Source organism: Rhinolophus hipposideros (genome assembly GCF_964194185.1).
Source record: "Rhinolophus hipposideros genome assembly, chromosome: 3".
Lineage (NCBI taxonomy): Eukaryota > Metazoa > Chordata > Mammalia > Chiroptera > Rhinolophidae > Rhinolophus > Rhinolophus hipposideros.
The window spans coordinates 93,296,886-93,324,172 of NC_138049.1; the positions used below are offsets into that span (position 1 = coordinate 93,296,886).

At 37.4% G+C, this 27,287-nt stretch overlaps 1 protein-coding gene across 4 annotated transcripts; it reads right to left on the reverse strand.

Annotated features, from left to right (window-relative positions):
- Positions 1-1,822: 1,822 nt before the first annotated feature.
- SLC25A27 (solute carrier family 25 member 27) lies at positions 1,823-27,169 on the reverse strand. Of its 4 annotated transcripts, XM_081035251.1 has the most exons (10): positions 26,839-27,031; positions 25,303-25,343; positions 24,135-24,326; positions 22,106-22,190; positions 19,201-19,323; positions 16,881-16,993; positions 16,451-16,535; positions 11,537-11,629; positions 10,636-10,738; positions 2,899-4,930 (listed from the first exon to the last, which is right to left on the reverse strand). In XM_081035251.1, the coding sequence occupies exons 1-10, from the start codon at positions 26,895-26,897 to the stop codon at positions 4,844-4,846; spliced, it is 981 nt and encodes a 326-aa protein (XP_080891377.1). In that variant the 5' UTR covers positions 26,898-27,031; the 3' UTR covers positions 2,899-4,843. The 4 variants fall into 4 exon arrangements, with proteins under 4 accessions (XP_080891379.1, XP_080891378.1, XP_080891377.1 ...); XM_081035253.1 differs by lacking the exon at positions 25,303-25,343 and having other exon boundaries at positions 1,823-5,030; positions 26,839-27,158; XM_081035252.1 differs by lacking the exon at positions 25,303-25,343 and having other exon boundaries at positions 2,040-5,184; positions 26,839-27,169.
- Positions 27,170-27,287: the final 118 nt, after the last annotated feature.

Below are 27,287 nucleotides of genomic sequence, written 5' to 3' on the forward strand. Positions count from 1 at the left end.
ATAAGTTATTTTAACATATTATATTAAAATATAATATTATATTAAAATAAGACAGGGTCTTATATTAATTTTTGCTCCAAAAGATGCATTAGAGCTGATGGTCTGGCTAGGTCTTATTTTCGGGGAAACATGGTAGTGACAGGAGGGAATAGTACCGTGGTAATCAAAATAGAACATGGTAAGACGACTAATTCTCCAATGTTTAAAGCAATTCCAGTTTTATTTTGCTCTTCTATTCTCAGCCAGTGAGCATGTCCACCACGGTAATTATGAGTTATCCATCCTTTTAGTCAGAGCAGAAGTGGATTAATAGGGAGAAATGGATTACTAGCAGAACAGGATTTATTATAAATTAATAAATATATAGCAACAGGTATAAACATCCTTTTTGCTAATATAAGTGTTTAACATCTGACATCCTAAATTAAGCCAGTTGCTTTCCACTTGTGAAAAGTAAAGATTAAGATTTAAAACTCATCTCTAAATTAGTTATCATCATTTTAACTGAAAAATGCACCAGAACAAAACCACACCCGGACGAAACAAAGCCCTTAACAGCCAATTAGGCGTTTTAAAACATTTTTATTTTAAAAATCAGAATAATGCACTATATTTACTCACATATATTCCTGTTTGTTACCAGACATTTTTCAGCAAACAGACACCTTTTAGCATCGTCATCTGCTTTTATCAAACCTTCCAAGTGGGTCCTGCTGCTGTTGACAATCACAGCAGCCTGTTGGGGGTAAAGTATGGGGAGAGAAAAATAATCACGTATTCCTCAAAATTCAGAAATAATCAAACACTTGAGTGGGTAAAATGTGCATTTGTACGGTCTCAGTGAAGGCCAAAATAGTGATATAATTTCCACACATACTGTAAAATGAAGAATAATATAAACTCATCACACATTAATTTTTAATCAACTAACCACATATGTTATTTAAAACTATCCAATTCTAGATTTTTGTGGAATAGCTATTAAACTGCTGAATACTTCTCAAAAATAATAATAATTACGTGCTTAAACACACAGGATCTTTTGGAAATGCGGTTATGCACTTAATATGGTAATCTCATGAAATCAAGTGTCACTGACCCAATATTATTATTCTGAAGATAGGAGGAAAACAACATGACTTCATCATGTGTGCATAAATGTTTTTCTCTCTCCACCCCCCAAAAACCTCTGAATTCAACATTTACCTTCTATTTGACTTGTATAAGAGAAACAGTTATAATAGATCGTCCTTGCTTGTAAGCAGTTCATTCTGTATAGGGGAAGCAGGCACACCTCCGTATGTGGAAACTTTTCCGCAGTAGGGGATGCAATGGGAGCACAGGGGGTTGAAGATGTTGAAGTCTTCAGAGATCATTCTAGATATTAAAGTAGGATTTAACCCGTGGAAGTGAAGAGGAATGGGTGGTGGTGATGGGAGGATTTGTGCGGAGAGCACAGCATGAACACTGCATGAGATGCAATCAAGAGCATCTCCAGAGAAGTAAGTGAGCAGTGCATTTAAAAAGGAGGTGTAGTGCAGGTGTGCAGGAAAATGCAAAGGTTAGGAAAACAGGTTGGGGTCAGATTGAGAGGTTCTTGGGTATAGTATTAAGGATTTTATTTTTTATAGTGTGTGTGTATAAAGGAGCAATTGAAAGTATGAATATGGGGTGACATGCCTGGAGTAGTCTGAAGGAAGATGACTGCTACTCTGGATCTCCAGGTGAGACACGCCAGCCATATAAAAAGTTTGTATTAGTGTACTTTAAGGCCTCAACAAACCTTTCCCAATCTTAAAATATGAGAAATTAATTAAATCTAGGGGGAAAAAATCCCAATACATTTTTTAATCCTTTTTTTCACATGGCCTCAATATATTGGCCCCCTTCAAGTACATGCAATTTAAGATCTTAGAGTTCAAACAGTTCATCTTATAAAGAACCAGAAATCAAGAGAAGGGACTTGATCATAGTTATACTACTTTGTCAGAAGTAAAACCCAAAGTAGGATAAAGGTCTTTAGAATCCACGCTGTCTTTCCTCCATATTATCTGGTATTTAATAATAATATATACTTGTTTGGTAATCACTTTAATAAGTCCTGGTTTAATTGGGGAGAAGAGAATTTAGTATTTCTCCCCTAATTTTTTTAACCACAAGTGTTAAAACTAAACATTTTTTTTTCCATTGGAGGTCCTGAGGGAATCTATTTTCATGAACAGAAACCATACATAACAAATTCAATTGTAAATAAATAGTTATGCTTACAGCTTTGAAAATGACAGAACAGCAAAATTTTTACATTTAAAATCTCCCTGAATTTGTTTCCTTTTTCTTAACAAAGTGAAAAAAAATTCAGACTAGTCTTACAATATTCTTAAAATAATGAAGACAAAATTGATTCATGTTATATTTAACTGTAATCAACTTTTGTTGAGTACCTAACAGCAAATAAATGCTAATTATGAAAGTAGAGATTTGTATAAAAACAAGACTTAGTTCTACAACTAGTCACTTGTAATCAGATAGGATTTGGAGACACATTATTCCTTACTAAAAGCAAATCTAGGACATTTTATCTAGGTACATATGCTAATTCAATTATACATATAAATGACAACTATATAATTAAAATATGTATTTTTCAATTTTGATGGTGAAAACACAGTAGTAATAAATTTTCACATGCCTCCCCCCAAAAAAAAATCATTTGGGAGAAGAAAACACGTGGTTAAGCAAAAGAAGCTTAGATGTCAAGTGTTATCAATACTGAGCTGAAGATAAATACCACATATAGTCGTAGTATAATAAGATAGTGAAATTGAAATGGTTAAGTCTTTCAGTATGGACACAAAATTACTGAAATTTTTATTCCTTTTTATTTTCTGTTGTTTATTTGGGAGAGGAGCAAGATGATTTCAAGTGGGTAAAGATAAAACAAAGTTCCAAGATACATTAATGAATATGATTTCACTAGAAACTATGACTGTGATGAGATATATGTGTTGAATATACAGGATTTTGTCAGATTATGGAGGGTCTTAATGTTCAAGCTAAAGCACGGTGACTCCATTCTAAAATTGATGCTAAAGACAATTCAGATTCATTTAACATGTGTATGGCCAAAAATATGTCATAGAGAAAAATCTTTACAATAAATTTTGGTTGTAATTAGGAGATCTGTATTATTATCCTGGCTCTGCTACTAAGTAACTTACGAGCATGAACAACTCGACTTCTCGGGGGCTTAGTTCCAAACATGTAAAATGAAAGGGTTATGCCAGATAATCCCAAGAAATCATCTCAGGTTAAAAAAAATCCAATCATTCATGCTGAATCCAGGGATACCAAGAAAGAGTCTCAGTACTTAAGCAATGTGTTTCACCCCAAGTCCCTCAAAGCATAAAGCTAAGTAAAATATTTTTATGATCCAGTTTGCATATAGTGTTTTTGATCCAGTCTTAACGTAATTTTAAATATTATAAAGCATAAAAAAATCAAAAGTTCCCCAAGTGGTTCCAATGCAGAACATTTGGGAATTTAAGTACATACTGTTATTTTAAATATATTTAACAATTCGATTCAGATTGACAAATCCAATGGAAAAGTAGACCATCTGAAGATTTTAAGAGATTAAACTCCACATTATGCAAACTATAGAAAAACAATAAGCTACTGAAAATTAGTACATCACATTAAAATATATTTTAAAGGACGTTTCCCCTCTTAAATGGCAGTGATTATGTATTAGTGCATCTACAGAGCACGTAAACATTTTTCTGACCCGCATCATCCGTGTTCATAACGAATTCTATTTCGTCTGCTCCAAGGTCTTTTTGGGGTCAGCTTTGAGTTTTCCTTTTTTGACAGTGACAGCCTCTACCCATAACTGTAGCCATCCATCCAGAAATGCCTACTGTCTGAGGTTGGGGGAGGAGGTGGTTAACAGGTGAATCCGAGGAAATCACTGCTCTACAATTAGAACATGGATGTGACTCAGGGATTGGAGACAACTGTATCCCATAAGCAGTTTATACTTAGGAATTTTTCAGGCAGGAAGCTTTGCCAAGCTGAATAAGACTCAGGCTAGAGAGAGCTTCAGTATCATTTCTGAGTTCTCTCTCTCTAGGGCCCGTAGTGGTAGGGGAGACAAGAAGATGCACGTCAGAACTGGCTGACTTCATCTTACTTAGCCTTGCTTCTAAATGCCACTAAAAGCTTATAACAGATGTTGCTTTATTAAAAAGATCTGTCCACCTTACCTTTACTCCAATACATTGGATTTTTAATATATTGAACATTTTCGAGAGCTAGCAACAAATCCAAGTTGCAACGGGATATGGAACAAAGTAAATACTCTTTGTTCTCATCAAAATTCAGAGTGCATGGCTGGCAGGTAGTCCTTAGCATATGCAATGGAGTGCTAACCAATTGACACAGATCTAACTAATGATCTGACACTGACAGAAAGCAGCTGCTTTCCTTGAAATCCAAACATCATCTCAACTTGATTTTTTTTTTCATCCTCCAGGCAAGAAAAGGTACATCAGCTTCCTTCAACACTAGGGAAATTCAAAATGTTTATTTATGAGTTTTCATTCACCTCTCTTTAATTTACAGTATGTGCACTTTAACAACAGAAAAATGAATTGTCAAATTTCATTTGAAAATACTGACATACAGGTTAAATACATTTCTTAATCACTATGTATGTATGTATGTGTGTGTGTGGTCTTCCCCCATTCCTATTGTCTCCTTTGGTTCTGAGATGCTGTCTCCCTTCTGGCACTTCTCCTCTAAGAGGGCTCTTGAGCATAGAATAACTTCTCGAAGGTCAGATCTCTCAAGGTAAGTGGCCAGGATTCCATTCTTCTTCAGAAAGTGCTGTGCTGGGTCTCATTGGGTGGCCGTGTGTGATCCAACCAGATTGCTTTTGAACAAAAAGAGGAGTCAAAGGGAACTTGGGTTTCCAGAGAAAAATAAAGTGCTGCCCCCTATAAATCACAGTCTCTGTAGAGTAAGGTGTCTTCCTAAAGAGGTAGAAATAATAGAGGGTGTGTTGCAGATGCCCGTATTTCAATGATACTGAATGAACACTGTATCTGTAAGGGCTTAAAATGGACTGACTCCACTCATCTCTCTGATTTTTTCATAAGTAAGCCAGAACACCAGTGACCAAGGGGTCTGAAAGATTAACCAAAGAAGTTAGTGCATATTTCAAAGCAATTATTCTACATATATACATACACATCTTTGAATGGCAGAGTCATTTTGAATCCACCTCGGTTGAAAACAAATACTTTGATATTTTGCCTTTGTAAAGCACTTTGTAAATTAGAAAGCATAGATTAGAAAGTCTTATATTTCCCACAGATAGATTACTTGGAACAATTTATAATAGAAAGGAAAGGGATCGATATACCATTTTTACAGATGAAAACACTGAGGCTAAAAAATCAAATGCCTATTAGCATGTTGCGGGTCAAGACCATAGACTTCTGGCTTCCATTCTATGGTTCTTTTTACTGAACGTCACTGGCTAAAAGGCTTGCACTCAGCATGCCTGCATTCTCGGCTGGGCTCTTCTCCAGGTAGTTTGTATGTGGATCATGAGAAGGAGTCACTCAGGAACTTGGAAGTGAAGATGAAAGATTACCTTCTGAGAGTTAGGACACAAAACTAACACCTGTTGTATCACATAGTGGATATAAAAATTTATGTTAAGTAGAGGAAAGAGCTTCCAACTCAACAACACTTGACTAACTTGAATGAAGGTGTAACTCTACCCAAAGGAATCATATGTAAGGGGATGAGAGTTATTCAACAGGCGATATAAATGCTAGAGAGACAGAGGGAAATCACAGAGTAAACACTGGAAAGAACCATCAGAGAAAGGGTGCCTTGGATCCATTTCCTGTCTGCTTTGGTTTATTGATGATGGGTAATAATGATCAGACAGAAACTCAATCGTACTAGAGAAATAGGCTTCAGCAATCAGAATGAAAAACGTATTTGGTTAGAGTTTTTAAAGCAATATGTATGTCACAAGTGTTTAGAAATATGAGGCATGTTATATTGGTAGACTGAGAATTTACTAGTGGAGACCACATCTTGGTCAGTTCAATGTATGAAGACATAGACAAAATCAAAAATGGGAAGCTGTGGTGATCCCGTCTTCTTGTGACAACAAAAATAAAGTGACCCAAGGATATAACTGCAATCGGATCAAGGTGCAGAGGTCTTAGGTAAGAGGGGACTACGCAGTCATTCCTAATTGCTCTGGTACTTAGACTTCCTCATGTTAGTGACATTGCAACTAAACTATATCAAATGAAGTGTATATTAATCAGGGATTGAGCAAAACGAGGTCATACTACCTCTACCTAGTGGAAGGGATTGGGATTGAGTTCAGCTGGGTTTTGAATAGAAGTTGAAGAGGTAGATCATATAGCCAAATAACACGGGGAGTATATAAATGGGATGTATTGAGCTTCTGTGCAGGAATGCATGTGGGTCGTGCATATCTACTAGTTTTTTCCTCACTGGCACAGCTGTACCATTGAAAATAACCCAAGTATAGATATATGAACCCATGTTGTCTTCTCTGCTCTTCCTGTTGCCTTAACTATTGAAACAAAAGCCGAGCCCTTCTCCATGCCTGGTATTGTGGAGCAGAACACATAAGGGCTCTTAGCTTAATATTCTTAAGTATTAAGTCTACCGATAAGCTCTTTCTGTTATTATTCTGTGTTCAGCAAGCTACCTTCCGATTATAACTTGCCTTCCTGCATAGCCTGAATTTAGGAGGAAGCATGGTGTCCAGAGGACCCCATGTCAAGGGTTTCTCAATGTGAATGAAGTGATCACTATGGTCCGCTCATTAATTTCAGTGAGGTCATCTGAAGTGAACCTGCATTTGGGAGGCCAGTTTACTTGAAAGTGCTCACGAGTCAGGTTTCTGAGGTCAGGGTCATGCACTGCGGTGAATGACCAAGGCGGCATCATCCTGGTGAGCTCTGGTTGTTAGCCAGCCTTCCTCTGGGAATAGCTCGCCATCACTACACACTGTCTCTTTTCTTTTAAAACTTCTATGACTAGATATAGGATCTTGGGTAACTCAGTATACTGCATTATTTAGGAGCGTGGGTTTAGAGTTAAACAAACCTGTGGTCAATTCCTAGCTCTGCCACAGACTAGCTGTATGAACATAACCAAGTTCCTTCTACTTTGAGCCATGGTTTTCACCTGAAAAATGAGGATAACACCACCTTTTTACTAGGTTCTCGTAAGACTTTAAAAAATAATGTATGTAAAGAGCTTTGCCCAGTTGTTGTCACGTATTAAGTACTCATTTCTTTTTTTTTTTTGGTCATCTATACTTCCTGAATCTCACGTAAAAGACGATGGGTCAATTAAGTGGCCTCAGTATTCCTTTGTCCTTCGATGTTCTCTCTGCCCCTCACTCCTCCTGACCCTGATTTTGTTTTTAATGAATGGTCTCATTCATCCTCATAGTCTCCCATACTAGAAACCTAAAAGTCCCATTTCCTTCTTTCCCTCCCTCACCTTCTACATATATATTAGTTACTAAGTCCTGTGGAGTTAACCGTAAATGTCCCTAGAATCTATCTTCTCTCCATTTCTACAGTCATCTCCTGGCTAGACCACTGTCTAAGCTTCCTTTCTTGTATCTTAGCTTTCAAAGTATCTTCTATATTGCTGCCAAAGTAATCTTGTCCCCAAACAAGTCTTAGCACATTTCTCCCATGTTTGAGCAGCTGCTTGCTAACTATGTTTACATGTAAAGTACAAAACTTGGCCCATAAGATCCTTCTCCACCAAGTCCTTAACTTCTATAGAATTCTCTCCCACCACTCCCCTCTGGGACGTAGTCTCCAGCCACACTGAATTTTCTGTGGTTCTCTGAGTATCAGGCCCACACATGACTTAATGCTTATGCTCGTACTAATCCCTCATGCTTTTCTTGACAAATGCCTACTGACCCTTTCGAGCTCAGATCAAATATCACCACTGTGAAGCCATTTAACGCTTATTAAACAGTGAAAGCCATTTTTACTCCACTATTCATGTTCCCACAGCGTTTTGTTCATACCACACTGGTAGAGCATTAATACAACTTCCTTAGTAAGACTATGTCCTCTGGAGCCAGTCTGCCTGGGTTTGACCTGCCAACTCCACTAGTTAATAACCACCTACCCTGGGCAAGTTATCTATAGGACTCAATAAGTTTCTGTTTCCTCCTCTATAAAAGAGAGAACTGATAGTAACCTACTAAATAGATTGTTGGGAGAATTCCAAGAGATAAGCCATAAAAATGATTAGCACAGTGTTGGCCATATACCAAAGTGATTTGGTAATATTAGCTTTATTATTTCTGTAATATTAAGTACTTAAATCTATCTTCTTTAAGTACATAAGTCTATCTTTTCCATCACATTGTAAGCTTTTCTAGTGCAAAAAAACAACAACATTCTTACCCCTTAGTATTATCAAAACTTGTAATAGTGTCTGGTTCATTCAGGCCAAATCAAAATCTTCCTTTCCAGTAAGAAATATCCACAGATGAGATTATACCAAGGTATAATCCAGACAATCAAAATGTTTTACAACTTGGGTACACTGTTGTATCAGATATCCCCAAGGGCTTGGGCTATTAAATTCATATTAATAGACACCTACTATCCCTTGGTGATGTCATTTATTACCAAAGCTTCAATTACCATCTATATGTGGACAGTTCTCAAATTTAAATCTCTATCCCGATATTCTCTCCAAGATCCAGACCAATATATTAAGCTAATCATCTAGATAGCTCTTCTTAGATGTCCTGTGAGCATTCAAAACTTGCCCAAAACTAAACTAAAATCTTCCCTGCAAATGTGCCCAAGCCACATGGCAGTCGGAATGATCTTTCTAAAAATGTACGTGTCATCAAGCTGCTGCCCCTCACTCTGATGGGTCATATGGCCCTTCCCGATCTGAGCCCCGCCTCTCTCTGGCCTCGCCCTGTGCAGTTCTGCTCCAGGTCTTGGGCCTTGGCCGGCTGGGCTCCTTCAGTTCCTTGAACTCATCATGTTGTCTGTCCACTCCAAATATTCCCTCTACCTAGAATGTTCTTTTTACCACTCATTCTTCAAATCTCAGTTCAAAAGTCTATTCTCCAAGTAGGTTTTCTCAATCTCTCGACTTAGGCTATACTTACTTGCAATATATATTTTATATTTATATTTCCATGGTACCACACACTTTTCCCCTACTGCTCATCACTCCTAGTTTCTTATTCAATGTTTGTTCTCACCTAGACTAGCAGCTCCAGGGGCCAAGACTCTTCTGTTTATCCCAGAGCCAGGCACTGAGTACAGAGCTTCGCATGCAGTAGGTGCTCAATTGATATTATATTGTATAAAGTACTGATTATTTGAATTTCTGAACCCATAACTCATTCATTCTTTCAAATATTTTCTAACTTACAAAATAATTGAGTGCCTTGTTTTTTATTATATACTGGGAGTGCCAAAAAATGTATACACATTTTAAGAGATGTTATCTATGTATTACTTTTTGAAGTTGAATTATGGTAGCAATGTGTAGCTCAAAAGATGGCGTTAATCAAATGAATGCCAGCGTCACCATGCGACAGGCAGGACAGTCAAATAAAATGGTGGAAGCATGGTTGTCATTCAAGGAGCGCAAGACCGTTTTGAAGTGGTATTTGAAATGCGACATTGTTGTAGAAGTACAACAACAATGGAGGTGTGAGTATGCAACAGAACCTCCAACACGCCTAACAACTGTCCACTTCGGGATAAGTTTGAGACCCATGGTGCTGTGTGAGGAAATTCAAACAGCATGTGCAGCGATACAAGTGGACACTTTGGTAAGCATTGCTCAAGCAGTAGTTCGCCATAATCAGAAGTGTCTGGAAGCTGATGGTAACCACTTTGAGCACCTCTTGTCATTGCAGAAGTCAAACGTGACTTGTATTCATCTTTTATTATTGGTATATATTGAGTATTACAATTTTAATACAGTTTTCCTTTAAACGGGTATACATGTTTTTGGCACCCTCTGTATATAATTTTACTTAAATAAGTCTGTCTGATTCTCCATCTTAGTTCACTTCATAAAATATGACATCCAAACTAAATAAAAATAACATAATGCTTTCTTACTAAGCAGAGCTTTGTGGTAAGTATTAATGAGTAATACAACATTTGCCATCAAAGTAACAAATTGTGTTTGAAACAGTAACATTTTCATAGGAATAGTCTCTAGTATATGATCTGTCTACCTGTCCAAAAGAATAATATTTTGGTTATATAGACTACTAAAAGCTTTACATTGCAGAAAATCTATCTATTGACTTTATAATAACAGAATATCAGCCTATTTATTTCTGGAAATAACTGAATTACTTTAATCTACCAAAGAAGGAAATAGAACTCTGAGGAGAGGTAAAAGGAAAGAAAAAGAAATATAAAAAAGAAAGAAAGAATTGTGGCTTAGAGACAGGGTGAGGCAAAAAACAGAAGAGAAAAGGGAAAATATTTATAGATTAAAAGTAATTTAAGTACATAGAAAAGAAAAACAAAGGAAGGAAAAACCTAACTTTACCATTCGCAGCCAAGACGGTAAAAAGCCCTTATATAGACTCATGAATCCTTCTCCTTGAACAGCCTGAAGCAGACAGTCAGTAGATGATTTATATAGAAGTCCCCTAAGAGGAAACAACACAATTTTGTTGACTTACTTGTGTGTAAATAGATGTATAAATAAAATTTAAATAAAAAATAGCCTAAGGAACTTACTATATGTTAAATATTTTCTGCTAGTTTAGAACAATTAATACTTGTGGTTCTGTATATAGTAAGTTCTCACTTAATGTCGATAGTTTCTGCAACTTTAAGCAAAATGATGTATATAACAAAACCAATTTTACCTAGGCTACCTAATATAAAGAAGAGTTAAGTTCCCATGGTGTCTTCATCAGCATTATAAGGAAATGACATTATATTAGGTTGGCGCAAAAGTAATTGCAGTTTTTACAATTATTTTTAACCTTCTAAACCGCAATTACTTTTGCACCAACCTAATATCACCTCTTTTGAGTTTAAAGATATTTTCGTGGTTGACTATGCTTAGAATTCAGTCTACCTGATCTATTCCAAAGAGAACAGTGTTGTATATCAGATCAAATTTTCCATGTTACCTGTAAGTCATAAGCTTCTGAAGAAAGTGCTCTGCAAATTCTCAGCAGAAATGTTTTCAAAAACTCTTTGAAAACTATAAAGTCACAATAAATATCTTGTGTCTAAATAATTTGATCATTAAATTAGCTTATTCTCCAAAGGTACAGTACTTTTTCATCAAAGAACAGGTAATTGCATAAAAACAATTTCCTGGTTGAACACATAAACACATAAATACGTTTCTATCAAAAATAAATAAAGGAAATGTCTTTAAAGAACAGTGTTATTATAGACAGACACATGGGTACTGAAGACTTTCTTTCTACCTTCCTTGCTTATCTCGTGGTTGATTCATTATTCGGCTTTTGATGACATCAGCTGGTGTTCCCAGAATAGAAGCTACCAGTCCAGAACATAAACTATAGATACAAATAAATGAAATTGAAAGGTAATATGTAGCAGTTTCTCAATTTTAAGTAAAAGGAATTTATTATTTAGCATGAACACTAAATATATTACTGTAGCATGCCTCATAAATAATGCTCTTGTAGCTTGAAACCAACGCTAAATTAATTCATTAATGAGGTAGAAAATAAACAAAAGAATGTCAGTCAATAAATATACACTGAACACCTACTGGTGGCAAGTACCCTTCTGGACAGTGAACAAGACACATAAGATAGATCCTGCCCTCAAGGCATTTATAATACTTGGGGAAAGGCTGAGAAGAAATGAACAATTTCAGATGCTGATGGGCCCTATGAAAAAAATAGGGTAACATGATAGGGAGTAACTGGGTAATAGGCAGTAATAGTAATAGTAAGTCTCTTGGGGTGACAGAAGAACTGAGACCTGGTGAGAAAGAAGTGTTTACGTGAAGAGCTAGAGGAAGAGTCTTGGCAAGCAGAAGGAAGAGCACAGGAAAAGAAGCAGGAACATTCTCGGTGTGTTTAAGACACAGAAAGCAACCAATATGGTGGCAGTGTCCTGTAGGAGGAAGAGTGCAGCCAAACGAAAGACCAAAGAAGTAGGCAGAGAGCCGTTCGTGAAGGCTATTTAGGGAGTTTGATTTTATTCTTGATAGTCTCTCTTTGCCTGTTACGCTCTAACAATAGTATGACTAAGTGCAGTTCTCTATACTTACTACACCAACACCTCCTTGCCATTAATTCTTTCATTTAGAATGTCCTATACCCCATCTAATTGGAAAATTTCTGTTCTTTCTTCAAACTATGCTCAGGCACAGGGTCTGATGTGTTTCTGCTTATCCCTCTCTCTTTACCCAACAAAGTGAATCTCTCCTTGAAAAAGTCTTTTTGGAACTCAGAAGAGACAAAATCGATGTGGTCAATCTACTGATGAGTAAAACAAGAGTGTATAAATGAGTGACTCAAAAGTTTAGAAACAACTAGCAGTTCATTATGTGTATAGGCATGAGAGGGGCAATACAGGAAGAAGATCAAAATTCCACAGACATAGAATCAACTGCTTTAAACTTTTTTAGGAGTAAGTCATGTGAGGAGAAGAGGGGTGGTCAATCTGAGTCACGGAAAATAGAAGGCCTCAGTCCCAGAAGTTGGCAGCTGATTCCATAGACCAGGGACATCGGAGTCTGAAGAATAGCGTATGTTTGGCACATGGAAAGCTAGGAAGGTAAACTGTGTAAAATTTGTATGTCTTTTTGGTGCATCAAATACCTTATAGAGATAAGGACCACTGACTTCTGTGCCAAGGCTTTTGAAATCTCTGAAGGTTCTGTGGTTTGCAAGTTGAAAGTGCATTAGGAATCTTCATATTCTCTTTTACTCTAAACTGCTGTAGCAGAAAGTACCCAGACTCTTTCCACCTCTTTCAGGTCAAGATTCAAAATTCAAAGGAAAAAAAGCACTTTAGAACTACTTGAATTCAAGAGAAGGAACGCAAAGAACCAATGTACATACTCCAGCACATGACCCAACCGTCATATAACTGTCCTTGGGTCTCTGTCCACACGACAGGCATTTCCTATGTGGAAAGAATGCATCATTTTGCTGTATATATTCTAATAATGCAGACTTTTCACATTAGATTCTTTGAAACTAAAAGTTTGATATCATTGATTTTAATATACCTTCATATTTTCACACACAAATGTCTCCACTAGCACAAAATTCACCTAACCTCTAAAACTAGCGCTTGGAAATAGCCCACAAAATGAATCAATAGGTAAGGAAGAACAAAGAAATAGGGTAAAAACAGACACACAACTTCTCCCTCTTTGCCCAAAAGACTAGAAGCAAACACTACATTTTTACTTGTTCATTTGCTTCAGGGAGGGCTGGGTGCCTCTCCGCATACTCGGCAAGAGTCAAGCTACTTCTAACAGAGTGTTAGTATTAATAAACTCTGTTTTTAAAATGTGGGCAGCCCTTGTAATTGATTATTAGGCGATTTTTTTCACCTGCATTAACCACATCAAAAACGTCCTTGAGCAATGGATGACATTTTTAGGCACAGAGACATTAGGATACAACTGCCATTGGCCTCATCCTATTCTCATCAAATTGTTTTGAGGCCATAGTATGATCTGGCTAGATTTCTTTTAAACATAAATACTAGGGGTTAGCTAGTTAGGTCAGTTGGTTAGAGTGTGGTGCTAATAACACCAAGGTTGACAAAGTGGCCCACATGGGCCACTGTGAGCTGTGTCCCCCTTTAAAATAAATAAATAAATGAATGAATAAATGAATGAATAAATAAATAAATATTAAAAGAGAGCAAATGATGTATTAAAAAGGCCTCAAGTAAGATGGTGCCTAGAGTCAAAGTGAGAAGATAGAACAGAACGGTTTTGCCAAACTACTTGTAATGGGTGTTGCTGCTATTGACCTTTATCACTCCTTGTTAGTAATACCCCCAAATGCAGTCCAGGGCACAGCCGAAGTGGTAACAGAAAGTGACTGGGCAATGTCCTCTCCAGGAGAACATTGTTCATGAACATTGTTCATCCAGGAGAACAATGTTCTCTGTTATGTTCTCTCCAGGAGACCAAATGGCTATCTCTAAGACTAGTTTAAAATATTCCATCAGCACCGTGTCAGAATCAGCGATTCTCTTCAGAATCAACTAATCATGGTCGCGTATAATCTTCATACAATGTAGACTCACCTTTTGCATAGTTTTAGCTCTCAGTAACCTCACGAGTTAAAAAAAAAAAAAAGAAAAGAAAGGGGGATTATCCTGGTCTTTCTTTTCTATACAATTTCCTGGCCATTAATTCAACTCCTCACCTTTTCTCTGCTTCCCTTTGTAACACACCTTGCCACCTGCCTTCCCACCTCACTAAAATCCTGGCCACTGTCTTCCGCTCCTACCCTACCCCAGGACTTAATTTTTACTCACACCATTTTTTAAAAAATTGTGCTAAAACATAGACAGCATACAATATACCATTTTCACCATGTTTAATTGCCTGATTCAGTGCTTACACCATTTTTATTCTTCTCTTCATGTCAAACTCCTTTTTCCTCAGATGTTGATGGCTTATATAAAGTTCTCTGCACAGCTGCAATCCCCTTCAAGCCTCCGTGAGCATTCATTTTATCCTATGACACTGCATCTAGAACTTTCAGATCACACAGCACTATTTACCTGCTTAGACGTGAGTTCATAGTTAGCAATGTTTAAGCTGCCTCATATTCCATACACATTCACACCGTCCCATTCAAAAACCTAATTCCGTGGGTGGAGCTCAAAAATGAACCAACTACCAATCATCCCATTTTCTCAAAACCTGAATTAGAACAATAAGGCTAAGTTATTTCAGATGAGGCCTGGAATACATACAGATGGAACTCTTAGGCCTTTCCAAAAAAGACACATCTGTTAGGTGGAGCGGTGTACATTACGCAGATTTATACCTGCTGAGAAATCCATGAATCTTAGGTTAGAAGTGTGGGATTTCAAGGACCATTTGGGTAGAAAGACAATGAAAAAGAAACAGAGATAATATCACTGTGGGCCTTTCAGATAGACCTGAATGTCCTGCTCCCAGAGTAAAGCTTAACACTGGAACAAACAAGCATCGCGAAAGATGAGAAAGTCTCACAAGATGGCTTGACTGGGTAGCAATTGAGGAAGAAAGTCTCACAGGCAGAGCAAACAACTTGCACAAAGACAGGCAGAAAGAAGGTAAGGGAGACTACAGATACTACACGTTTTAGGGATGGAGCTAAAAGTGGAAGGAGGGCTAACATCCTGTCTGCTCTGTGAAAGAGGAACCCAGACTGTTGGATGGAGATGGTATAGTAGATTGTGAACACGCCTGGGTGAGCATTGGAATGGGAAAGAGCAGTGAGCAAAGACAGTAAAAGACTGCCCTAGAAACACTAAAGATAGTGGTTATTTTAAAAAAGGAACAATGAAGAAAAACTACTCTAGGAATATTAAGGTGAACCTGAATTAGATATCATATCTATATTTATATATCTCCAAATATCATTGGTTTGACACTGTTAATATACTCTGGAGATTATCTAAATAGCATGAAGGGTTCTAGAGTTTGGAAACAAGATCAGAAGCCAAATAAAAGCACTGTGATGTTAAGGACAGCACCCATCTATAAAATAACTCACTCTAATGGATATTTGAAACTATGTTGCAAAGAGATTAAGGGACTACTGTTCCTTCCTGGAACGTGCTTCTTCCCGTCTGTCTGTCAAGAACCACGGTCCTTTATAATGCGTATCTAATTCTATCCCCTTTGTGGGCCCTTCCTTATTTTTATTCCCTCCTCTCAACTCTACAGTAACTAATCACTTTCTTTTAGCATTTACTATACAGAGTTTTTATACTTGTCTTGTTTTCTGCTTTGGTAAACTTCCTAAGAAGGAGCTGGGTTTAACTTTGGTACCTGCTATGCCTTGTGCCTTTGACACAAAAGATGCTCAAACATAATTGTTAAAAATTGAATTAGAGAGTCGATCATCAGAGTCTGACCCCAGAAGGGCCCCCATCAAGGTGCAAATCTTTGGGGAGGTTTACTCTGCAACATTCTGCAACTTTGTCTCTCTCTTCCTATTTTAACTGCTACAAACTTGAAGAAAGTTGCTCTTTATAAATGTACTATCTATCACCTTTCTCTAAATGTGATATTACTAGATTTCCAATCAAAAGAAACAAAATTTAGAGTGGATGCCAAATATGGAAGAAAATGTGATATAGATTAAAAAATAGAGTCTAAGACTAATACAATCACTTACCTAGATAAACCGTGAGTCATGATATTGTCCTCAAGTGATGTATTCAGTACCAAGTAGTGTTTCACTGTATCATAAGTGGTTAAATCTGGCAACATAAAGAAAAAGAAGGCTTAAAATTCTTATTTATTCAACAACTAATATCTTTCGAATCCTAGAGGAAGGTGTAGGGTAGAGAGGAGACCTTAAAAATAGTTTGGTCTTTTCTTATTGTCACAATTTGCTTATTTTTGGAAATCCTTTTCATATATCACTGTAGAAAACAGTGAAAATGCCCTAAAGGAAATATTCAATTATGATATTACAACATATTAATAAAAGACTTGCTAATATATGTTATTAAAAATAATAAAAATTTTCATTTTCCCTGATGTGACTACTGATAACGATCAAGGTAATTAGGCTTCACAGAAATCAATCAAGTTTCCATTACCTCCCATATTCACCAGCGCTGCTCTTTGTATATTGGGTACCCAGCCTGCCCAAAGCCCACGTATTCCTCCTTCTTTCAAGATTTTTGCAAATGCATGATGTACACCACGGAATCTAAAGGAAAATAATAATGAAATGTAAAAACTCTACACATTCCTATGTATGGAATGCAATCAGATAAGGTTTGCCTATAGCTGTTGTGATTTGGAGTAAAATAACATCCTAATTATCCAGAATTGTTAGAAATTAAAGCAATCCGCATAAGTCTAATTTCCAGATAAACTTAATAACCCTTTAGAAAAATGGCCAACATTTCATCAAACACTTTTAATGGAAATCTTTATAAAGTGCATCATCCTCTTCTTCTCATGGTTTTTAACAGATTAAAATTTCTTTCTTGACATTGTATGTTATCAGTGCACAAATTAATTATAGGAGGGAACCGGGGTTATCAGACATCTAGGTTCATTTTACTAGTTTAAGTAAATTTTGTAATTTCACCAAATAACATAAAAAAAATTGATCCTCACAAAATCTCATAAAGAAATGGTAGTTTTAGATCAAAAAGTAAGAAGGATAGCTGCATCATAAGAGGTTTGAAAATTGAATACTTTAGTTTATGAAAATTTACTACCTTATCCTTATTTTGGTCATTTTTGTATACACAGATAAAAAATGGTGCTGAACAATGAACCAAATCTGGGAACGTCTGGTATAAAATAAAAGTCTGGATTTTATATAGTTGGAAATACCTAGAGTCAAATGCTACCATTACCAATTACTAGCTGTGTTGCTTTTAATCAGGTATTACATGCTCTGAATCTCACCAAAAAGATAAAATGACATATTTTGGCGGGGGTATGCATAATTGTTATTATGCTGGATGGGGAATTATGCTCATTAACAGTGGTCAATGTAGCTAAAATTTATTGTGCACTTATTAAGCACCAGATTTTTTAATATACATAAGATACATTTTATTCCTCAAAACTATGAAGTGTGTATTATTCCAATTTACATCTGAGGAAACTGAGGCTCAGAGAGGTTAAGGAATGTGACTGGGGTTACAGAGCTAAAATGTGGTCAAGACTGGGTTTGAATCCCAGGTTGTCTGATCCCAAGGTACATGTTCTTTATAATGACATTCAATGTCTTTACTACTACAGGAAACCAAAAATTTCCACCATTAGAGATAACGAGAGGGGAAAAAATTGAGGTGATAAATTTAAAATTCAGATTATTTTTGGATCCCAATAGTTAGTTCTCTCCGTGTATCCAACCAAGGCAAGATCACTTCTCCCTGCTACTTAGTAATTGGACGTGGTTACAAGAGGACAGAATAGGCCCCAGGATCCTGTAAAACACTTGGTTAAGTCCGAGTGGTTTCCTTTCCTCCTCTGCAGTACATGTTCTTTCCCTGTTGGGAAGGCCAAAAAGAAGCCTGGGCTGCTGCAGCCCAACCTCATTTTCCACTGAGTCAGCTAGAGGAGTAGTAGAGGGGAGAGCAGTGGTCATGGGGGAACTCCCAAAGGAGGCCCCAAACCCTCCTTCATCTCTGACATAGCCACAGTCCTGCAGTTTTCAGAGGAGCAGACCCCTTAACACTCAGCTCAAGGCATCCTGAACTTTTCATCCTCGGAGAAGCTTGTCTATCTGCAAGATTTTGCCCCTTTCCCAGGCGAAACTAGCTAAGTAGTATGCTTACAAATTATTGAACATGAAGCCCTTTAAAGGAAGGCAGACCTTGATAATGTAGGGTTATACAATAGAGAATTTTATATCACAAAGGTGTAATTTTAAAACATAAACTTGGGAAGAGAGGAGGCATGGCATTAGGGAAGTGGGAACAATTTGCAAGGTCAACCTTACTATTGCCCTCCTTCGAGAAAGAAAGGGAAAGAAACCAAATTTGGGGGAACCTTGGGAGCCAGGCAGTCTAGCTATCATGCAACCCTTCTGAGATGGCCTCTTCTAGACACAAAGAAACAAATGCTTAGTGACTTCCAAAGCTGCAAGCCACAGTGGTAAAACGGGTTCACACGAGAGAGAAAGTTTTAATGACCAAACTCTTTATACCAAGCTTCTACGGATGGGGAAAGCAGCACACACATAATCTGTCTGGTAAAGAACAAGTACACCTTGTCACGCAGAGAAAAGATCCACCATAGCTCTCCTCTTAATGAATATAACTTCCAAATGAAGATAGTCAGAATTCATGTCTTTACTGACTGTTGAATTATAAAATGCATACATCCATTAGGGAAATGTTCAAAATACGATGCTGGCAAAGCGGAAAGGAATCAGTTAAATGGAGAACTTACCTCAATGGTTTTCCTTCGAGTTTCCTTTTTCCTTCCATTTGCATCTGAACCTTCACTAAATCAGTTGGATTGGCTAAAAATTGGCCAACCACACCAGCCATCATCCCTCCAATCACCGATTTCCTAATTATTAAAAAAGTATATATACATTTTTAAAGTTTATCATTAATTTCACAAATTTTGTAGTAAACAATACTGGTATCGCCCCTGCATGAGAGGTTTAAGACAGTAAGGAACAGACCCAAACAAATCACAGAGGAAAGTAGATGGTTTGTCTGCTGACAGATGGAAGGGTTGAAGGACCACAAGGAATTGAAATTCAAATCTGAAGTCTCAGAGGCCTCACATGGCCTGAAATTCAAAGGAAGGGAAGTTGGTTCAAAGATATAAACATCTGAACTGATAACTGCAGTTTAATTCTGACCACAGGAGAATAAGAACAGCACAAAGATAAAAATCGGTCAAGCAGACAAAGGCTGGTTAAATTGTATAAACTACTGTATTAGTAGTTTACCAAACCGAGGGGGCTTTGAAAACTTTGCTCTCTCTGAGGAAACTCTTTCTGTCCCTAGATTCTTTCTCCTTCTCTCCTCCTAGAGCCAATAGTGATCGAGTCTAGACTATTATACTTAACTGGCTTTGAATCTATGTTCTTTCATTCCAGCTAATTCGTGTCTCAGGCCAAGCCTCAAACATCTTTTACCTAGATTATTGCAACAGTCTCTTGGGAGAAAAGGGGTATTTTGTTTCATTTTACTCTGAAACAAATCTGAAGAGGTACAAATGGGTACAGAGTGAAAGAAAGGTCCCTGTCCCCGTTTCCCCTCCTCTGAGGCAGTCACAGTTACTAGTTTCTTAGGCCTTTCTAGAGAGAAGAAGAATGCATTTACTGAATGCTTATTGTTTCAGGCACTGTTCTAAGCCTTTCTAAAAATGTCATCTAATTCTCATAATAACCCTGACATTAGTATTACTGCATTTCCTCTTTATAGATGAGGAAACTGAGGCATCAAGTGGTTAAATGACAGCTCCAATCACACAACTACTAGTGAGTGGCAGGATGTCATTCCAGGCAGTCTGAATGCAGAGCCCATGGTCTTAACCACGAGATTACAACAGGCAGTTTGTGCACACAAAACATGTATCTATAACTATTCCTTTTTAAAAGCACACACGTAGATGATGCCAGGTTGTATACTGTTCTGCACTTTGATTTTTTCCCCTAATAGTGTATCTTAAAGGCTTATTCCTATCCGTTCATAGGAGCTGCCTCATTTTAAAATATAGTTTAATAGCATTGCATTTTATAGATACACCTTAAAGCATACAACGAGCATAACTTTTCACTAAGAAATCTGAACATTTCCATGACATTTGATAGGTCCTGTCAAATTGCTTTCCATAGAACTTGTGTTAATTTACACTCCCACCAACAATCTATCGGAGGCTGTTTCTCCTCAGGGATGAGCACAGTACAGTATCGTTTTTTCCTCTTTATGGATCTCATAACCACTACCTCCTCTGTAACTGTGACAGAATTCTGATGGTTTAGGCCTCTGTGTCTATTACTGTGAGATCAATGATGGAAGAGACGTGTCTTTTTCATTACTACAGTCTCAGTATTACGGACAAGACTGGCACACTATAATCATTCACCTACTGACTGAATGAATTGTTCTGATTAGGTCAAAAGACATCACGCACCTGAGGGTTGACTTCAGAGCAAAATATTTGCTTTGAACTCCTTTCCTATACTTTCCCTTCTGGAGGGAATTACCGTATGCAATCTATTCCATCACTGACTCTGGGAAAGCAATTAGTATAGCTCAGTACACTACAATTTTTCAAAAATAGGGCCAAGAGATTTTGCCTGGAAGGTGAAATTCTGCTTATTGCCCTTTTCTTATAGTTGTGACTTGGACATTTTTTTTTAACCCAGAAAAGGTATTATAAGTATCTTTGTATGTTATATAAAACCTACCTCATTCTTTCAAAGTTGTGTTATATTTCCCTGTATAATACATATCATAATTTAACTACTTCAAAATATTAGTCATTTAAATTTTTAAAATTTGCTATTATCAACACTGCTACAATCAGTATTGTGTGTGTGTGTATTTATGCGCAGGTCCAAGTATTGCTGAATTATAAAGAAAGAGTTGCTGGGTCCAAAGATTATACATTTAAAATTTCTAACAGGTACTTTATGCTCCAAAAAGGCTATCGTAACTTATGTTCCCATTAACAGTTTAATGGCTAAAAGACAGTTTTAATTTCCATGATTACTGGTGAGTTTGAACATTTATATGTTTAATGAATATTTATATTCTTTTGTGAATTGCCTGTTGATAACCTTTTCCTATTTTCCCTTGTGTTCTTTATGTATTTTTTCTTGATTTATAGGCATTCTATGTATATTATTTATAATAATCTCTTTGTCTCTGTTTCTGTTATAAATGTGATAAGAGATCAGCACTTTACATTCATCATCTCTTCCAATCCTACGAAAACAAAAGCCTGACAGTAGATATTACTTCTACATCTGAGAAAATTGAACATATAATGTTCAAGTTACATAATAATAGAGTAGGAATTTGAGCCCCTCTCTGTCTGACTCTAAAGCCCAGGATTTCTCAGTAGAAAAAGGAATAAAGGAGCTCCATGAGGATTCTTCTAATATGAAAATATTAATTAATATATACAGACAATTTTTATATACCTGTGTACATGTATGTTTGTATAACGTGCAGTAAATGCTCAGTTATTTGGATTTATATAGTAAACATTTATTTTAAGCCTATAACTTGAGGTAATTTTGGTACAAATGTACAATTTTATACAAATCTAATGGATAAACATTCAAGCCTTAGAGGCAATAGCATATTATTTTCAAAACAAAACTTACCAAAGGGGATAATGCTTATCTTCACTTTTGCCAAACACAGCTTCACGGAGGTGTTCATATGTGACCATTCGACCTCCAGAGTACACTGTGTAAAACAGATCATTAAACAGGTGAATTTAGTTTCGTGTTTAATAAAATGAGAGGACATTTTGAGCTGGTCCAGGCGACCTCTCTAGCTGTGTCTTTCTCTTGTGCACCCTATGCTTCCGACACACGGACTTCCTGACACTTCTCCACGTGTCTTCTCCCATCCTGTCTGATCTTTCTAGAATGGATTCCCCCTTCTCTGCTTTGCGAACTCCTCCTACTAGTCTTTCAATATTTAACTCAGAGAACTAGTTTTCTAGAAAGTGCTCTGCTGCGCTTTCCTTTGCATCTGCCATGTTTCTCCTCTGTCCCTTGAGAACTACCTTGGCACACATCTAACATGGTTTTTATCATATTGATTGAAAATTAACTTGATTTTCTTTCTTATCTTTCCATCGGACCATGAGTTTTCAAGGTAGGTTTTCATTACTCTGTATGCCCTAGTACAGTGCTTGGTATACAGCAGGCATTTTCATTCAATAAGCGTGTATAACTTCATTGGATAGTTTATTATAGTACGGTAATTTTTCCATCCGGTGTCAAACATATGAAACTAATCTTAATGGTAAAACCAAATATGGTGGTCAACAAAATATAAATGAAAAGAAGTGAAATTCAAAACAAGCAAAGCAGAAAAATATTTTAAAAGGATAGAAATGAAAAACCATTAAAATCACTACATGATATTGATATAGAGAGGTTTTCTTGATACTTCAGGACGTTTATGAAATATTTTAAGATATTCAAAAATATACAAAGTACCAAAACAATAATAGTTTCTATGCATACTTCTGGATGAATAGTTCTTGAAGAATACACTTTCACTCATCTGAAGAACTGAAGCTTTAAAAATAATAAAACAGTAAATATTAGTACGGGGCAGTTTTCTGATCAAGGATCCCTTCATACTTGAGGAAATATTAGGGACGTAAAGGAGAAAAATGCCACACCTGTCCTACCTTCTTTTGAAGCCAAGTTTATGTTCTATCCACAAGCTGAAAATAACACCTCGCTTTCTGAGTGCCACTCGGGAAACAGAGCAAAAAAGTGTTCTCCTGTGCTATAATGTAGTTACAACTATTTTCCTTTAAGAACGACCAGAGGCCCACAGAGCTAGTTAGGTAGCCTGGGGAACTGAAGCAAAAAATCACCCGCTTTGCATTTACTCGATTGCCAGAGCTGGATTAGACAGTCATCTCTATTCTCTTTCAGAATAGCCTGGTCTCTAATGTATGGGACAGAGATGGGTGACATTTGGCATTGTCTTTTCCTCTTCAAAGAAAATTTTAAAATAACATTTTTTGTTTAAAGTCTCGAACTAGAGAAAAATATCAATTAGTTTTTCTTTCTTAAACTTAAAAACATTTACTAGAAAAGTTTCAAACATACAGAAAAATAGAGAAAATAATATAACTTTCTGTATTTGATATTTATCAACTGCTAACATTTTTGCCCTATTTGCTTCATTTCTTTTGCTTACTATTTTAAAATGCTCTACAGATATCATGGCAGTTCATTGCTAAATACTTCTGTACTCATTTCTAAAATTTTAAGGCAATAATGCCTTAATAATAACTGGGAGTTAATTTTCTTCTTTAGACACTATACAGTGCCAAAAAAAAATCTATACACATTTTAAGAAACGAAAAAACAGTATTAAAATTATGCCGATGGGAACCACTTTGAGCACCTCTTGTCATTGCAGAAGTCAAACGTGACGTGTGTTCATCTTTTGTTATTGGGATATCTTGAGTATTACAATTTTAATAGTTTTTTTTTTCTTTCTTAAAATGTGTATCCATTGTTTTCTGGTATCCTCTGTATATTCTTTATCACCTTAGTAGAAAAAAGCTAACTGGTTTTTGGATACAACTAAACAGAAAGCAGAGGAGACTGACCCAGAACTCATAACAAACTTACCAGCCAGAATCAAGATAAATACCTACGTGTCTGTAAATGGCGGGTGTCACTCCTTGCCAAAGCTTTAGAAAGCCTTCCTCTTGGACAATCCCTAGGGCTGTGCGCACCATGCCCCTATAGGGAGCAGATTCTCTTGCACTGTCTCCCAACCGAGCAAGGGCAGCTTCTCCTTGCATTTGAAGTCGAGTTTTTGTGAGATCGAGGGGAAAGGTTGCTAACAAAAAAAACAAAAAAAAACAAGGAGGAAACCCACAATATTCAGAGAAACAAACAAAAAAAATGTAAAATCGTTGGACTAATATTTCAGTCACCACAAGATCGATACTTCTCAAATTTTAGAAAACACGAGAATCACTAAGGGATATTGTTAAAAACTACAGATGTCCTAGCCCCATGCTTGTGAATTCTCAGTAGGTTGATGGGGAGTTAGAAATCAGTTCATTCTTATGTACTCCCAAATTTATAAATCACTGTTCTAGAGTACCCCTGGATCACCAGGAAAAAAAAAAAAGTGACAAGCCCTGGGTTCTTTTTATTTAGAAATTTTGTCTAAAATCGACTTTTGTCCTTAATTTTTGCTTTCCAATGGGAATAATTTTAGGTATCCATATTCTGTGATGTCCTCTTGACTGCAACCATGATTAAGATCCAGTGTGACTTTTAGAATACTATATTACTTATGCTAGGTTCTTAATAAATGCTGGATGAAGCTGAATTCTATAATTTCATGGGTGATGTCCACCTGTAGATGAGTCACTGACCTGATGTTTGAGATACAGAATATGGAGTTTATAATGCCGTCTTTTATATACAAGGGTGGTGGCATGCTCAATATTCTTTCAATTAAGGCACACATTGAGTTGTTTTTCCAGCTCTGATAAGTTTTTCTGCATGACCTCTTTACAAGTACCAAGAGTATGTGAAAAACTTTTTTCTAATGATTACATTTTGAATTAGAGACAGACCTTTTACCTTGAAACAGAGTTAAGCTAATTGTCCCACATTACGAAGATCAAGCCTGTAACTTTATACACACAATGTCCTGAATAACTGAAATAACCAGATTCAGATAAGTTCATGAACGTTATTGACATTACATAATAAGTCTTTTCAATGACTACCAACTGATACAAAACCATAGCTATGCCTTTTCCAAAAAGAAAACAGGAGTGGAAGAGAGCAAATCTTACCACTGGTCTTTGGAAAAGTTAATTTCTTGCTGATAGTTTCCCTAAAACAGAAGTAGTTTACATATAGAGAATTCAAGCAATGCTTTATTGAAATATGAAACCTGAAGTATTAAGATGTGGGATCCTTTATATTAGCATAGGTTATGCCTCAAAATAATTTTGGTTTTCTTGCTGGTTACTTAAATAATGCTTCAGGTTCTGATCCTAAATTGTTTTGCACTCAAAACCATCTCATATTTTGGTTTCCCCATCTCCCATCGCAGCCCCCGCACAATTCTCCATCAATTTTTAACAGAAGGAATGTTCTTTTACAAAAGTATTGGTCACAGAGGGACACATCAGGTTAAAAAGAAAAGAAAAGAAAAACTCCCTGGAAATATCTAATCATTCAGCAATCTGCTTTTAAATTTTTTTAAAAAGTTGATCAATTGTACAAAAAAAAAAAAATCTCCATCAGCTTTGGGAAGAGAGAGAAAAAAAAGTATAGGGTCCAAAGGGCAAAACAACAGATCAAGTGCTGGCTCTGCTGGGTATACAAAATAAACGCATTTTAGAACAGGACAAACGTTTACAAATGATAACACATCAAAGCTGTTGCTTTTTGTTTGTTTTAAATAGCCAAGAAAAGGAAAGGGTAATCTTAAAATGCACATGAAGGTTTCACAGGAAACACAGGCGTTTTAGTCACAAAATCCTTGGAAGAAACACCACCTGCTCATGCAAGGTCATTGTCATTCTACTCTAGGTGGCCTCTTATGTTTTCTCTGACTTGCTTACGCAGATGTAACTTCTATCTACCTATACGCTGTTATGATACTTATTAATGACTTCATTATAATAAGCACAATGTCATTGTCTGTCTCTCCTTGTCTCCCACCAGACTGTAACGTCAGGGCCGGGTCTTTTTAACGATATCTCCACAGTCTTCAGCATTGTAGTAATTATAATAATGTTATACTTAATGGGTGCCCTGCCTTGGATTTAGCATTTATACATTACTGACTTCCCAGAATCTTGCAAGGTAAACACAATACAGACGAATTAAGCTCAAAGAGGTCAAGTGGCAGATGCTGAGTAGATGCTCAATAAGCGATCGATTAATAACGGAAGTCCCACAAGTTGGGTCCCCAATTTGGACCCAACAGACAATGATGTAGTGTGGCTGTGTAAGAATATAAAATCACAGACATGATTTCATAAGGATGAAAAGTGGATTGTGTTTTTAAAACGGTCATCCTCACTAGAAGGAAAATGATTCCCATTGAGGAATCTTCTAAAACCTCCACGATCCGGAGCAACAGCACGCCTCTGGGGGAGGCGAAATGGGACGGCACAGACCTCCGTGACCTCCAGTCGCACCTCCTCCCAAAGCTGGTCTTGCCCCCACCCTGCCCCATCTACCGGACACGTGGGGGAGAAGAGGGCGCAGCACCCGGGAACCAAGCCGCCCGCTGGTCCTTCCCTCCCCGCCGCCACCACCCAGCGCGGCGCCTCAAGGACTCGCTGGAGAGGCCCAGGTGTTGGGCAACCGGGTACCTAGCTCGGCCACGGTAGCCGCGCAGCCAGACAGTAGGAATTTGCTCGCTCGGGGCCATCTCTGGGCGAGCGGCAAAAGCCTCTCTTCATCCTCTGGGACCGACATTCAGCGGCAGGACAGGATGACAATGCACGCTTTGTGACCGGCGCCCCGCGCTGCGGCTGGCCTGCCACCCTGCCAGGGCGGCCTTTCCTCAACCGACGACGGGCGCGGCGGAGATCATTTCCCTGGCTCGGGTCGGCCCGGCCGGCTCCGCGAACACGCAGCCTTCCTAGCAGCCCCAAGCTTGAGTGGTCCAGGGAACTGACAGCAGCAAAACAATCGAGCCCCTGGGGCTTCTGGGAAATGTAGTCCTACGGGCTCCGCCCCTCTCGGACCGCAGTCTCGGGCCGCGAGCGAGGTGCTCGCTGAGCCTCCGCCCCCCGGTCTCCATGGTAACAGCGCATGT